This window comes from Trachymyrmex cornetzi, unplaced genomic scaffold (assembly GCF_001594075.2).
Source record: "Trachymyrmex cornetzi isolate Tcor2-1 unplaced genomic scaffold, Tcor1.1 scaffold147, whole genome shotgun sequence".
Taxonomy (NCBI): domain Eukaryota; kingdom Metazoa; phylum Arthropoda; class Insecta; order Hymenoptera; family Formicidae; genus Trachymyrmex; species Trachymyrmex cornetzi.
In genome coordinates, this window is record NW_017296059.1 from 888946 (window position 1) to 905712 (window position 16767).

At 38.3% G+C, this 16767-nt stretch overlaps 1 protein-coding gene across 1 annotated transcript in view; it reads right to left on the bottom strand.

Moving 5' to 3' along the window:
* pxb (putative Hedgehog signaling attenuator pxb) overlaps positions 1-16767 on the bottom strand; it is a 110370-nt gene that overhangs the window by 39263 nt on the left and 54340 nt on the right. The window contains exon 3 of the mRNA XM_018502031.1: positions 9061-9173. Coding sequence (XP_018357533.1) covers positions 9061-9173 — 113 coding nt within the window. The remainder of the gene's footprint in view (positions 1-9060; positions 9174-16767) is intronic.

Here is a 16767-nt window from a genome sequence, read left to right on the forward strand (position 1 = left end):
TCTCTCTCTCTCTCTCTCTCTCTCTCTCTCTCTCTCTCTCTCTCTACTCTCTCTCTCTCTCTCTCTCTCTTCCTCTCTTGGTAAGGTGAATGCCTGCCGTCGCCTGATGACCTGTCATCACCAATTATAACCCATTCAGGCCCACACTGTGAGTTAAATTATCCATAGACCGGGCCGGACTGTCCCTTCTGACTACTTATGTAGAAACAACGAACGTGAATCAGTGGCTGTGTACCCTCTCGCCCTTTCCTCGCATCGCCAACGTCGCGCCCCCGATAATTCGTCGAATCGCAGACGAAATTGCAGCGGCGCATATAACGCAAGCGATATCGCATGCAACGCATTGCAAAGTGTTGCACCAGCCATTCCTCGATCGCCGCACACAATAGCATCCTGATTACTCGCGAGGGTTTGCACAAGAGTGTCTCTAAAATAAGCTAATCAATAACCGTAAAAAAATCTGTACATAATTCTGTAACAATAAAGTATTACAGCGAATTCAAAAAAATTAAGCTGTTTGGTTTATTGAAAATCTTAATGGCTGCGTCCAGAGTAAATAAAGCAGCTTTGCAAATGTTGTACAATTCAATAATGTGATTTTGCCTTAGTTTCTAACTGAATCTAATTGTATAGATCAAACATATTAATAAATAATAAAGAATTTTACAACAATTGCAAAATTGCTTTTTCTGTTGAAGCTATTGACTTTAACCTTTTTACGGTCAACTGGTTTGACTTATATTTTGTCTCGATTGAACTAATGTCCTTGGGTATCTATTGCCGAAAACGGAATTTGGAAAAATCAAGCAGTTTTCTAAAAATTTTACAGATAGATAATTGGACAGACGGACGATCAAACTACTATGAAATGATAAAGTAGTTTGCTACGCTGCATTACTTTAGTAAAAGAATCAGTAACAGTGAATTACTTATATATGGAGCAACGACGTCAAATATTTTAAAGGAGGAAAAAGCTTTTACAGGTATTATCACAAGATATTCAACGAAGCGAGCATTCTCGAGCGATGTTCGATTTATCTTGCAGGTCTTGCCTTGCCGCATTATTTTTCTTTGGTATCAAAGCTACTTCGCTACGTCGTATTGTTGTTGGTTTCACCTGCGCGCCAGCGAATGCAAAATTAAACCGATAGCGATCCCTGTGTCCGAGGTGTGCGAAGTCGAAAGAGATTTATTCACGAAGACGTTCCACGGAGATTCTATTCAAGAACGTTATTGTCCTTGAACTGACCGAAAGCTCTCATAAGTTTCATTCGCTGCAAAATTAAAGAACGGACTGAGATTGTGTGTGTATGTGTGAGAAGAAACAAAAATTTCTTTCTCTCTCAAAATCAGATAGAATTTTCTCTTTTCAGATTAAGCTTAAGTAAATCCTAGGTTCTTTATCTTCTCTTTTGTTTAAATACGTATATCAAGAAATATCTTCATGGAATTTTTACGAATGTCGTAACAATTCTTTCATAATTTTAAGAAGGGATATTTTACAAATTTTTATAACAAGATGATGTCTATACAATTTTAACAGTTAAATATCTTACTAATCTATAGAATTGTAATAAAATTCAATCTCTAAGTGTTGAATTATCTCCGTTGTATGTACATATATACTTGAGATTTCGTAGATCCGGCACTTAAATTTCACGCCTTCGTGCCATCCTTTTGCTACACGCGAAGGTTTAATTCTAATGATCCCCAGCAGCCATGTCTGGCAATCTTCCCGTCGGTGTTCCCAGTAATATCCGTAAGTGCATCCCGCGATTTTCTTGTGCGCACCCTTCTTGCCGATGTCTTGTCGTGTCGCGAAAGGGAGGGAAAGGGATGTCAGGAAAAAGGAGGACCGGTCGTATATATTTTTTAAGACACCCGGAGACGCGGTGTTAACAAGCAATGACTGCAACGGCGAAGACGTAGACGAAGAAAGGCGCACGTTGTGTCAAAGTAGTGACGGTCTAAGTGTAGCGCAAGGCTGCATCCACTCTATCTAATTGCTGTTTTCCATATAGTCATATATGTGTGAATGTGTTTTGTGAAAATTCCCCGTGAGAAACATGTTATTTACTGTTTGTGCAATCAACATACAAAAACATATTTAGCTATGGAGAAAATAAAGAGCCCGAACAGGTTAAAAAAGAGATATAAGGACGAAAACGTTAGGTGATAAGGGCGGAACTTACTATCGCCGTAAGAAAAGATAAAATTAAAAAAAATATATACGACTGAAGGAACTTAATTCGGTCGATCTTTTTTCTGGCTAAAAGAGAGCGTTTTCCGGTACGATATTTTACTTTCTTTGATACTGAAATTTTAACTCTTTAATTTCCGGTTGTTTCGTTATAATTCCCCTCCTGTTTCAACAGGAGAATTCTATTTAATTCTTTAGAAGAAAAAAAGAAGAATGCAGAGGGATTTAAAAGTTTTAGTACCAGGCTATGATTTCGCGAATTAAGAATTCAATTTTACATTGACCTGATTTCCCATCGCGGCTTTTTAATTCGCCTGTTTATTACATTGCTGTTACATGTTTACTCGCTATCGTCATTGCGACGTCGCAATTTCGTTGGAACTCAACGTTACTTGAGAAACAGCTATCGGATTTCCTGGGAACGGACTGAAGGCATAAACAAGGTAAAGCCAATCGTCCGATTCGTTTGTTTGTTATATAAAAATAACCAGAGTTTGTTTGTCAACCGTCATATACGGATCTGGAACTGTGTCGCGGAAAAGAATTGAAAGGATGAGATAAGAGAGGAGAGGAGGATTCTTCAAAGAAAACAACGGTTGCCAAATTTATCAGCTTTCATTCTCCTATTTAATATTTTTGCTTTCGTCTTTAATGAATATTAAACACGATATTTAGAATTTATGAGATACAACTTTGGATTTGATCAAAATTTGAATTAATTTTCTTCCTTTTAAGTAGACGTTCTTCATTTTTTTAACATTATTTACATTCAATATTTAAGAAACAATACGTATATTAGATAAATTCGATTGAGGTACAAGAGATACTAAAATGAGATACCAGATTCAGTTCCTTTTATTTTACAAAAAAATTTGTGTTTCTTTCTTAAAACAAATTTTTAATATTTTTATTATGTTTTAATGTAATTAATGTATGAAATTCGCAATTTAAGATTCTTGCATTATTTTTTGTGGTTATAGTACTGTTTTCTTTTAAACGTTTTAAAAATCTCTCACGTCGCTGAAAATCTCTCACGTTCTCAGTTTGACACCGACATTCTCCATAAAGATAGACGAACAGAGTACCAGAGGGCGAAACGCTCATGCAATGCAGATCGTTAAAGCAACCTCGTCGTGCCGGTGACCCGAATGTGGCTTATGGAGACAAAGCACAGTAAGGCGGCCGGGAAATGGAGGAAACGGGAAAAGAGCCGGTGAGGAAGCGCTCACGAGAGAAACGGGCGCCAGCGTTCGTTTCCGTTTTCTCTCTCTCTCTTTCTCTCCGCAATTCGTCTCTTCCGATTTACTCGCGCGGATCCGCAGTGGGTGACGTTATTCTACGCAGGAAAACGTTGATAAACCGGGTTTCCCAGTTTTACCAAATTACATTCTGTTTGACATACGCGGCTTTGAAACGTGCCATTTTACGAGTATCTTTTTTACTCAAAATAGTTTTCTAATAATTTTACGATATGACTGTGTCATAGAAAAATAATACTGATTCTGAAGAGTTGCTTTTAGAGTGTTAATCCTAGACTGTAGTATCAGTACGTAAATTTTACGTACAAGTGAGTGAGGTCATTGAGCGCTAAGCTATGCCTTAGTGGCCATTAAGAGGTCCAATCTGCCGTGCTAAAAGCTAGAATAACCTACGACAAGCTTTTAAAAATTCACTCCGTTACGTATATCAGTTTAGACTCTCTAGTCATCAATATTATAACAAAGAACATGATAAGTAATTTCAAATTTTTAAGCAGTTTTGTTATTATTTTGTTCTATTATACATTTTATTTAAGTGTATAAAGAGACAAACAACTGAACTACATATTTCATTATCATAATGTGCTTATCCTTTCTTTCCTTTTAAATTAATTAGGTTACTTGTATTTATAAAAATTTATATCATAAATATTTTGTTATTAAAAGTGTGAAATATATGAAATTTGTGCTTATATATATTTTTTTTTAATTAAAAGTAGACTATTTCAGCTTGTACGTAAATTTATCAACAACAATACTGTATCATTTAACAGCGATAGGTGGTTAGGAGTTGCATTTGCATACATTCGACGGTAAATGTGACCATTCGCTTTTCGTTTTTCGATTACGTCGAACGCCACACGATCTCAGTATCTTTAAATAAAACTCGGGATCGGATAGCCGCATTCGGTGCTAAACGCGGCACTGAACAAGAGTGTGAATGCGCGAAGTTAAGACGGGATAGAAAATAGAATTGACGATAGTAGAGACCGCAATGGTGGACGAAGATAGCGGTGAGGATGTACGGATGGGAAGAGAACACGACTCTGATTAGCATACAAACTACACGCGACCGTGTCGGTTCTCCGCGTTCTGATTGTGCGCGCAGTGCCGTAACTAAAGTGGCTGAGTCTTATGGCGAAAACTAGATTTACTGTCGTCCTATCTAAAAACAAAATATCGTATACATATATAGATAATTAATAAATTATCAAAAGCAAAATAAAATTATTCCATAACAATGCTATAAATTAAGTTACTTACTTTTGATATTAATTCATCAAGTAACAATGAATTAAATTTATATTTTCGCATTCTTTATGTACATATAAACAAGATGAGATAAAAAATATATTTAATACAAGATCTACGTTCATAATTAATTTTTCTCTGTAGAAATTTTCTTATACAAAAAAAGTTCGACTTTAAATAAAGATTTCGTAAAAGAGACTGTCTCAAATTTAGATCGTTTAATCTTAAACTTAAATCGCTTTCACTCAGACATAATGGTTACGGTTCTGCGCTTCGTAGGAACAAGCACCGAGAGATCCGCAATAATATGGAGAACCAACGACCAACACGAGGACAGAGAGGAACCGCGAGAGCGTGCGAAACAGCGCAGAGAAATGCCGAGAAAAGGAGGCCGATGCCACCCACAAAGCAACGAGCCGCGAGACGCCGCAACACTCGAGACGTCACGCTCAATAATGGACCATAGCCATTACGATAAACGCGAAAACAGAGTCACGATTGTCCCGAATGGTGGAGAAACTTCGCCGATTTTTCGCAACACGGGAACATGCATAGGAACCATATGGAAACCGATTATTGGGTTTAGTTTTATATTCTTAATAATTGAAAAGAAATGCATAAAAAAAAAAAGAGTAGAATATATTTAATATTCTTAATTTTTTAAAGAATATATTCGATGTCCTTAAAATTATCAATTATATATATATATATTTATTTATATATATAACTACTCCATCTTTCAAATTTTTTTATAAAGTCTTTATTTATTTAAAACAGATATATACTTTCTTTTTAATTATTCTAGGAACTATCTTTTTTAAAAAATATTAGTATTAAAATCTCGACATTTCTCTTCCATTTTTTGAGTAAATTAAACAAATATGACTCAGATTCTACATAATATAAAGACTGACGCTTTATAATGCCATTTTCACGAGCAATTTGTAACCAAAGAAAGTACTTGACACTTCCCTCTATCAGTTATCTAATTTTATTGTGGTCGATCCTAATTCGCTCTGGCGTACGAGTGTTCAGCATGAGTCGTACTTACGATAACCACCCACAAAGCGCAAATGTGGGGAACCGGTAACACTTGAGATACTAGCGGCGTGGTTGTGTCGATAATGACTAGGCATTACGATAAAACGCGCGAAAACAGGGCCACCGTTGTCGCGACGAGTGTGCCTTCGAGGGTCGCTGCCATAGAACCCGCGTTCAGTCGTGAATGCGAGGCACTGTGCTGCCCAAAATTGTCCTCTCGACCGGCGTTTTCTGACCCGATGTTCATCGATCGATCATCAGATAGGGCCACGAGAGGCGCGGATTCACTGCTCATTAGCGGAGAGTTAATCGTGGGTTAACAATCCGTTCGAATGATCCAGAGATCGGATGACGCGGACGGTCGGACAGACCCAGTTAGGCGAGAGATGTGTTTAAGATTACAAGTGGAGCGTGCAAGGCAAATATTAACCGATATGATTGGACGGACGTCCGTGTCTTCGTCCATGCACAGGAAATTTCACGTCGCTGATGTTATCTCCGTTTCACAAATTCCTTGCATAGATCTTTAGAACCTTTTTGCTTTTACAAAGAATTGCGACGCACTGTTTTCTTAGTCTGTTCAAGATTAAATGAAGAATGAGCTTCCGCCATTTGAATTTATTAGAGAGAATTGAAAAGAACGACAAGCGGCTGGTTCGGCAAAGAAGTCACAATTGTGAAAAAAATTGCGTGGTTTCTCATACGAAAAAGTATAGCATTTGAAAGCGCGTAGGGGAAAGTCCCGCCCTTCGAATTGTCAACTTCTCCACGCGTCTCCTATTCGTCTTATCGAGCCGCTCCATTTTTTACCGCGCGTCCAATCAACGTGCGACAACGGTGGTGCAACGGAGCTTTCGCCTGCGGCTGTGTCCGTAAATCTCCCAAGTAAGCCACCCCGGACGTCGGTAAATGTATTTTCCCGTGTCCCGCGGATCCACGAAACCGTGCCGACTAGCATGAGCCACCGTGTCACAAATTACTGGCGCGTTGTTCCGCTGTCGGCGGTACGTAACAGCGCCTGGGCGTACGCCCATTTCAGGAATGGCCTATTTCTGCTTTAATTTAGGACTCACTGGAATGCCAATTAGGCGTACTGTTCTCTCGTTGAGACTCTATGGCAAAGGTTGAAATGCTCGTGAGACGATTTCTAAGTTGCCTCATATATTTCTAAAGTGTCATGTATTTGCAAAGAAGAAAAGTACGCTCCAATTTCTAAAATTTTCAAAGGACGAGCGACGAGACAAATCCTGTGTCTGAAAGAACGGAGCGAAACATATCGTGCGAATTTCTAAAATTTCGGGAGAGAACGGTCGAAAAGTTCTCGGCTACCGCTGTGCTCTAAATAAATTACCTACTATGGTTGTTTGTAGATCAGCACGCGGTACTGCGAGCAAGAACCAACGTTGTCTGCGGCAGACTGTAGTAGTGGTGAAACCAGGCGAAGCTTTGTTTTTGGCTAATTTAGGGCCCATTAGTGCGACGACGTCGCCCTATTTCCTTCCTCGCTGCTTGTATCTCAAGATGGCACAGATAAAAATTCCAGGCGAAAGTTCAAATGGAGAAATAACCGTGGCGTTTTACTTATTATGCAATGTCATCTCCACTAATTGTTATATATAACGATATTACGCGCGGTCGTCTTTTTTTCGCGAGAGCGCAAGATGGCATCCTCGTTAATTACGAAGTCATCATCTAATCTCACCGCGACCCAGATCTAGGTATACGATATGGGAACCAGAGCCACAGGCTGTCGGAAACACGGTTAGGTATTAATTAAAGTGGCAGGCTTTCTCACCGCGTCTTCGGGTGCTCCATTTTCGGGTAATTTAGGATACGCTCAAGAGCAACGCTCTCATCTATGTGCTCTCGATCGCTTCTCGCTCACTAACGGAAAAGTTGGAAAATTACATAATCGTATCATAAAAACTCAATTGACTACGTAAACCCACTCTAGCTATGTGAAAATTCTGTGAGAACTGCTTTAAAGTTTTTTAAGACCGATTCATTTACTCAAGTATTTATTTTCTTGTATATATTTAACATATACATACTGATTTATTGTATAGAAAGAACGATTTTGTTAAAGTATTTGAAAATTTAACTAGATGCAGACCTGAAGATAATTTTGTTGGATCATCGAAATAATTCCATAGGAATATCAAACATGATGAACAATGATGCAAAAAGTTGACATTCTAGCAATCAGTTTGAATGTATTACATAATTATTTTGATGGTTTAATAAAACTATTTTCAGATCTGTATCTAGTTGAATTTTTAGATGCTTCAACAAAACCGTCCTATTCGACATTTAGAAAGCAAGATTTTAATCTTTCTGACAATAATTGTAAAAATTGTAAAGTAACATAATACATAATGCTATTCAAACAGACTACTATATTATTTTTGACAGAATGAGCGCATTTTTGAAAGAAACATTTAAGGAGCAAGCTTTAAATCTTTCTAACAATAATTGCAAAAATTGTAAAGTAATATATTATATAATGCTATTCAAACAGACCACTATATTACTTTTGACAGAATGAGCGCATTTTTGAAAGAAACATTTAAGCAGCAAGCTTTAAATCTTTCTAACAATAATTGTAAAAATTGTAAAGTAACATATTACAGAATGCTATTCAAACGGACCACTACATTATTTTTGACAGAATGAGTGCATTTTTTAAAGAAACAGATTTTTGACAGAATGAGTGCATTTTTGAAGGAAACAGAGACTTCACTAAATCAAAAATCGATATCTGACATTTTGACCATCGACTACGGTACCCGTGACGTAACATTTTCCGAGTAGACCTAAAGCTCCCCCTTGGTGCGGCTTACCGCGCCATAGATCATCGTCCAGTACGAGGAGGCAGAACAACCGGGGCGCTGTCGAGAGCAAACCGACGGATGCTCAAACGCTCGTTTCCTCGTCCTAGCTCGTTGTTCTATTTTTGGTTAATTTTGGAGCAATCGGTAACGCTCTCTCTCGCATCCTCGCACAACTTCGCCCTTATTCACTCCCCATGTGGTCGTCCCTTTCTATTTCTACGAGTCGCGTAAGAATCCAAAGGTGGCCTGTGCTCTCAATTCCTTAAAATATGGTTGCATGCTGAATGACCTCGAATCTCGAAAACACGAGGCTGCACGATGTCACAGCGTGAAAGAAACGGTCGTTTTATTGTGAGAAACGACAATTGACAGCTCGAGGACTTCGCTGCAGAGATTTTTACCGTATCGCCATACTTGTTGGTATTATATGATATCGTTTGACTGGTAAAAGAAAACGATAATAGAGAAATCTACTTACTTCCAGAAAACGACGGATACAATCGCGGCCATTAGTAGAAGGACCACCGCGCAGGTGATGATGAGGGCAGTGCTTTGCAACGACGGGTTTGTATGATAGGAGGCGTCGATCATCTGAAAAGAGAGAACCATCGTTAGAGCATATTCAAGTAGTTTACAAATATCTATTTACAAATGTCTATTTTGTAAACAATATTGTTATATAAGCTGTTTATGAAGACTTGCTTATTTTATTGCAATGTATGGCGCGGATATTTATATCGAACACGGAAAGAATTTTACTGAAATGTTTAAAAATTGAGCTAGATACATATCTGAAAATAATTTTAAACTATTAAAATAATTATGTAGGACACTCAAGCATATATAATGAGAAGTGCTGCAAACAATTTTGATATTCTAGCAATTAGCTCGAGCGTCCTACATAATTATTTTAATAGTTCAACAAAATTATTTTCAAATCTGTATCTAGTTAAACTTTCAGATACTTTTAGCAAAATCATTCTTTCCTTGTAGAATCATAGAATAGTTGTGAGAATAGTTTTATGTCGAATTTTTTATTATCTATTTTGTGTTTGTCGAACGGATTTCGACATTTTAAGGTGACTGGGAAAACCGGTTTCATCGGCGATGACCGATAATGAGATCGCGCGGATATAAATTTTCTCACTCTCTCACCGAAGAGAGTTGCAAAAAGGGCGTCGCGCAGTATGGTATTATGCGACGCCGCTGTGTAATTATGCGGCCGTCGCGGGTGCGATAATACCGGAAGAGGCGAATTAATCGCCGTGGAAACAGCTTCATTCGTTCATTCCGACAGACTTAATCGAGACAGCGAGCAGCTTTGTGCTGCCGTCGTCGTGAAGATGTGCTTTTACCTTGAACATGAAGGGAAACCTGCACGTTACCCGCCATTTGCGCAACAACATGAATTATTACTTACACACCTCCGCTTTTATTTCTAGTTTATTCCTGTATACGTAGTATTATTTATCGCTATCTATTTGTGGCATTTAATATTTAAAGCGCCAAGACTGCTCAGCCATAGTTGAGCCAAGCATTAAACCATATCTATGCTAATTTACGAGGAAAATAACTTAATGCTTTTACAAAGAGAAGAAATGTTGGTTTTTTTTTGTAGCCACGATCTCCATATATTAAAGTAATTTCTCAAAATAATTTATAATTAACATGAGTCATTTTACAATGCATACAAGGAAAGAACAATTCTAAAAATTATGCTAGATGCAAATTTGAAAATAATTTTGTTGAACCATTAAAATAATTATTGCACAAAGTTTAGATATTCTAGCAACCAGTTTGAGAGCGTCCTACATAATTATTTTCAAATTTTTATCTAGCTAAAATTGTAGATACAGTAAAACTGTCTTTTCTGTGTAACAACGAAAACCTGATATAGTTCAATAGAAACTTAAAACGGCATTCAATTAAACTCTTATAAAAAATTCAAGAATTAATTTCCCAGAGTTTTATAAAGGATTAATGATTTAAAAATTCATTTTTCTCGATATCCCGTAAGAAGACTTCCAGCCTTGATACCCTTTGCGGATAATCTCATTCGAGGTAGTTACGACGCAGGAGGAAGGATTGCGAAAGGACCGATCCGGGGGATCAATCGTGGATCCTTCATATCGATAACCACGCGAAATACCACCGTAACCCTCATTTACGTCTCTGCGCGGGGTGGTATGGAGGGTAAGGGAGGTACAGGAGGTGGAGAATTTCGCGGCTGAAATTCCTCGTTTCTCGAACTGGGTATATTCGATATCGGCGACGGCGGCGTAGCGGAACGCCGGAAATTCGTATCGGAATCTCCAACCCCTCTGCCATTGTGACTGAATTCTTCATAAGAGGCACGTAGGTACGCCGGGAAGTGCCTGGGCACACGTGCCGGGTATGATGAACGCAAGGAAAGGGAAGGGAGCGCATTGAGGGAGAGGGGTGGGCTCCTCAGTGTGTTACGTGGGCCGCTTGCGAAAAAGGGAAAGTGATTTTCACGGAAAAGGGATGGGGGTTCTCGGGACTGAAAGATACTTCCGATCAACCAGATCGGATCCGCCACTGTTTCCATTCTCGGTCCCTCGACCGAGAAGCATTGTAAGATCGAGATTCTCATTTACCTGGCGACACCCTGAAAGAGGCATGGTTGAATACTAGTTGGTTGGAGGGTTGGTTAAACACATACTGATAAGTCTCTCGCTAAAGAGGGACGCGGAATACAATAAACGGCGCGAAATGGGATAGATAACCTGCTACGTTATTTGAAGCGTCATAAAGGAAGGCAATATCTATCAAAGGCCACGTGGACAGAAACTTCCCTCATCTGAAGGAAGGATCTCATCCTTGAAAACATTTTCTTTACTTAACTGGAAGTTTGCAAGGTTCATAAAACTCATTCGTAACATTAGAGTTCGCCAAGATGAACATATTCAATGCGAGGTCGAATGATGAATGAACGAGTCTGAGTAATGATCGTTATGAAAGAGCGCTTAATTATTTCTCTTAGCTGGGAGCGAAAGTTGAACCTTAATTTGGTCCTTCGACGAAGTTGGCGTATCGCAAATAATTTGCGACACGGATCATCAGTTAAGTGAAAACTGACGGAAACAAAATTTCTATTTGTCTCAGGATCAATATTTAATGATACATATGAATCATTAGAGGAATTATAAGATTTATTATTTACTTTTACGGACATATACATACCTCTAATGCACCTTCTCGAAACAAGAAAAAATCTCGGATTATCTCTGGCAACTCTCGTGATATTAAATAATTGAAGCGCTATAATAGCCGGCCGAGTAGCCGGCTTTTAATCGTCGTTAACCGATAATATTTAGCGTGTGTGAAGGTTTAATACACCGCGACACGAGCGTATCTCGTCTCATGAAAGGCGCGATGAGGAATACACGAGCGATGAGATACATTGTGCGGCATGCTATTTGGCAGTGGGCCAAGCAAAGCAGCATTTATCAAAGCCCCTGTAAGCACGTATATAATATACGTGCTACCTATACGGCAACGATTGTGGAAGTGCGGACGTGTTAGTGCCCTTTTGCCTCTACCGTATTTACTCTCTTTTTCTTTTTCTGCGAATTTAAATTTTAATTAAAATTTGAATTGGCATTGAAATTTGCTCGCTTATGCAACGAACGTAAAAGTCTTTATATATACGCCAGCATTAAAAATTTTACTGTCTTATTATGTTGCTCAATGCTATGTGCAATATACCACGCTCACCTGTCATCTAATCTTACGTATCTTGATAAAGAAAATTATTTATAGTTATAGTTCTGCAATATAATCACTTAATAACTATTCTCTCGCAGTTAATTATTAATTACTGATTTAATCATTTTTTACCTATTTGTTATGCTGATTTCTTATTTTATAAGAAAAGATTTTTCTTTTTTATACCCCTTGTAATGTAGCATACATCTACCTATTTACCTGTCTATCGATCTACCTATCTGTCTACCTAGTCATCTTCCCTATTTTTTTGCTTACTCCTCTCTCTCTCTCTCTCTCTCTCTCCTTCTCTCTTAACGTTATCCGAAAGTATCTCATCCTCTTCTGATCTGCTTCGTCCTCCGCGCGGTAGCTCATCGCTCATCATTACTGTGATATTAATGGCGTTGGCTAATGGATTCAGTTGAGAGACCAGCGTCAGTAAGAGAATCCCCCTTCCTCTAAGTGATCACCTCTCTTCATCTTTCCCTTCCCCATTTTCCTGGCGCGGTAGAATTCGGAAAATAAATACCGATAGCATGCCGTGATGTATTATGTCATTCTCACCAGAAAGATAGACTCCGGAAAAGGCAAGGAAGAGAAACAAAATTCGCGCTCGAATTCTTGAAAATTGAGAGCAGAGGGATTTCTACGTGAGAAGGTAACGGAAAATAGTAGAGAAGAGAAGTGGAAAAGTCACCGAATATCACTCTGGCGCTGCGAAGAGAAAGCGGATCGTGCGATACACCGTGTCAGTGACGCACAATGTGGTTGCACTTGCAGCTGCATGCGGTTCACCACGATACTCCCCCACGCCGCCCGCGGTAAAACGTACACGAGAATGAATAATATTCTAGATGCATTTTTGGTAAATTACGTGATCACAATCACGCTCACGAGATTAAACAGAGCAATTATCGAATAATCCATCACGTTATAAATTAATTTATGTACATGTGTGACTTCTCTTGTTCGCATTATTGTGGATATTAAATTAATTTTGCGATTTCTCTTAAGGACAAAGTGAATTTTTGGACATCGTAAATTAGTCTACCCGTTACTTAAAATAGATTTATATGAATACTAAATGATGAGAGACGGCTTTATGAAATTGGAATTTTCGTATTCAACGATACGTTGTATTTTCCGTGGTCGTTCTGTGGATATATTTCGCGAACAGGAAAGACCGCCAAAGTCCGGTATGGACAACGCATACGAGCTTCCGGATTTACACGGCGGAACATAGGGCGAATCGAAGCTCGAGTAACCCGACGCCAGATCCAATTAATGGGTTCCTTGTGGAAAGCCCCGCGCGTGTAGCGCAATGAACGTAACAACGGTCGTAATCGAACGGAACTGCATCATAAGAGAGGGTGAAAGTTCCCTGATTGCGGAAGCGGATAACAGCGACGGGAAAGGGATACGCGACGGTGTATTTAGGTTCGGATCTTCGAGCTCCAGCATATATCTGTATAGGATGTCCAATTAGTTTTTTTCTCGTGATGAATTTGGGACGTTTAAAATTTGACTTTTTTTTAATATTTTGTTAAGTAGAAATAATATTACTTTATAAAATTAGCATTAACCAATTTTTATGCGAAATTTACAAGAAATAATATAAAAATTAAGCGCATTCTCTTCAACAGAAATTTAATTCTTAGTCTGTATCCTTTTTTGGTATAAGCAAATTTCACTCTCAAATGTTTCCGAAATGAAAGAAGGTACCGTTCCGATCTATTTAGTAACAGAGACGTTAAAAAGTAATAAGTTTTTCTAAACTTTTTGAAAAAAATTGGGCTGGACAAAAAGATTGTAGATGAAGGGAATAAAAATATGATTGTAGACGAAGGATTAAAATAAATAATGAGAAGCACTCGACAATATTAATATATGCATTGGACAACTTTAACCACGTTCTTTATATGACGATGCTAATTATAGTATTAGAAATTAGGGTTTATCAGAAGATGACTCAATACAAGAGTCGAAACATGTAATAATTAAATTGGTTTTTTGTATGTATATATTTTTTAGTATTAATAATTGTATACACGTTCGTTTCTTTCGTTTTATGAAATTTGACTCTAATTTGCCTTCTTTGTTATATATTTTTATTAAAATAAATAATATACTGTGACGACAACAAGTGATAACAGAGACATTTAGCATTAAGGAATCCTCTGCCTTTCCTGTTCTTCGCGACTTGTGATGGCAACTTGGACTATTTGCAAAATGTACTCGGTGTCGCGTGTATATTTTCGCCGATGCACCATCAGATGAAATTGAGAGATAACGTTCTCTGATCGGGCAAATATGATTGCAAGCGGAGAGTTAAGTAGATATTCTGCGATCACGACGAGTGATAACAAGACGTTTAGCGCTAAGGAATCGAGAGAAACCTCTGTCTTTCCTGTTCTCTGCGACTCGTGAAGGTAACTTCGACTATTTGCGAAATGTACTCGATGTCGCGTGTATATTTTTGCCGGTGTACCATCAGATGAAAGTTGAGAGATAGCGTTCTCCGATCAGGCAACGATATATCAATTAAACGGAGTCCGTTCGACGCGTGTACGCACGCAAGCGTGTAGCGACAGAATGGCGCGAGGATCGATCGATCCTCGTTCGAGGATTCCCTTCGCTGTCGTGCACGAGAGTGGAGAAGCGATAACATCGCGGGATTGTTTATGGATCGGTGAGCGGCTACTGTTCTTCGGCGCCGCCGGTCGCCTATCGCGCTCCGGCCGGCCAGCTAGGCGATGTGTGCATTATTGGATAGACGTCATCTGCTCCCGTTGAAATTGCTCGTCTCGTGGAATAGAAAAAAAGAAAAGGAAAAAAAAGACCGTTTTCAACGGTTCGTCCATTGCGCGCGATATCGACTCGTCGATGCGTAATTCGCAGTAAGCTCGTTCGCGAATGTAAAAATGTTTCTTCAGCGTGAAACGTGACGTACGCCGAATTAATCTTGAGCTTCCCGTATTATTCTTATTTATTCTCATTGAAGCAGAAGACCTGTCAACTGAAACACTTGGGAAATAAATATCCAATTTTTTAAATATATAATTTTATAATATAACTTTGACTGAGTTATTGCAATGCTGCGATTAATTGTACATTATTCTATTAAAAACGATATTAGTGGTAAAGAAATTGCGAGCGCTTGTCTTGTTAGAAACTCTAGATAATCTCAGATTTTCGGACAAGGTTCTCTCCAGAGGCTTGTACACATAATCGTTGCCCTAATCGACCGCGACGGGGGTGGATACAGTATATACGAGTGCAATGGTATCTGAAGGAGCCGATCTTGTTAGTGAACCGAAGATACTACGCTTGCGTTACCGGATGAGTTTCGGAGTCGCCCTCTCTCCTCCTTCACTCTTTTAATCCGCGTGCTACAACGAAGGTATCGTTCGGCATCTTGATCAAGCAACGTTTCGATTAATTAGTGTACGGCCGCTAACGAAGCTCGAGCGTGCATAAAAAAAGGGGGATGACGAAGGGAAGAGACAGACAGTGGAGTTGAATGGGAGAAGTAGAAAAAGGAGGCTCCCCTTCGCTTCGCACTGGATACAATCGATATCACGTAATGCGATCTCGCGGCCTGAGTGCAGGGAAACATGTATACATATTATATTACCGAAGGTACATGTTTCCGAATACGTACATATGCATATTATACGTACGCGTGTGCGCGCACGAATAATACACGTCGCGTTATGAATTGAATACTTTGGGGATGCAAAAACAGAGACAGAGATAGAGGGAGATGTTCTCTATAGATTATACCTTTGTTTCGCTATTCGGGATGCTTGTTAGTAAAAAAATGGTAAATTGTGTAGAAATATTAATCTGGGAAGAGTATATTTTTTATTTTTCTATTTGTGTATATAAAAAATACACAAAGCAGTATCGAGAAAAGTGGTCTGGTTGGATTAAATAAGTAATTCTGATGGAAAATAGTCGAATCAGAATTTTCTGATTAAATCTACTAAAATTTTAGTTGAGATAATAAAATTCTGATTGATATAATTATTCTGATAAAAATAAGAATTCTAGTAGATTTTACCAAACTCTCATTGTATCAACCAGAATTCTGGTTATCTCAATTAGAATTCTAATAAATTTTATCAGAAAATTCTGATTCGTCCATTTTCAACTGGAATTTTTTTTCAGTGAGTATTTTTCAGTGAATATTTGAAAAATTTATAATATTAAGGTATTAAAAGACTACATAGAAACATGCGGATAACAGAAAATAGGAAAACCGTTTAATTTTAAATATATTTTCGTGTCCCTATATACTCTTTGAATAACGAAATAATGGTAATTACATCGTCGCTATATTAAACAATACTGATATAACAATAATGTCTAACAATGTCCTGCTATAATTATAATGTCCATGTGTGTGATATATTATTGATTCAAATATTCACCCCCATGGTTCAATTGCAAACGA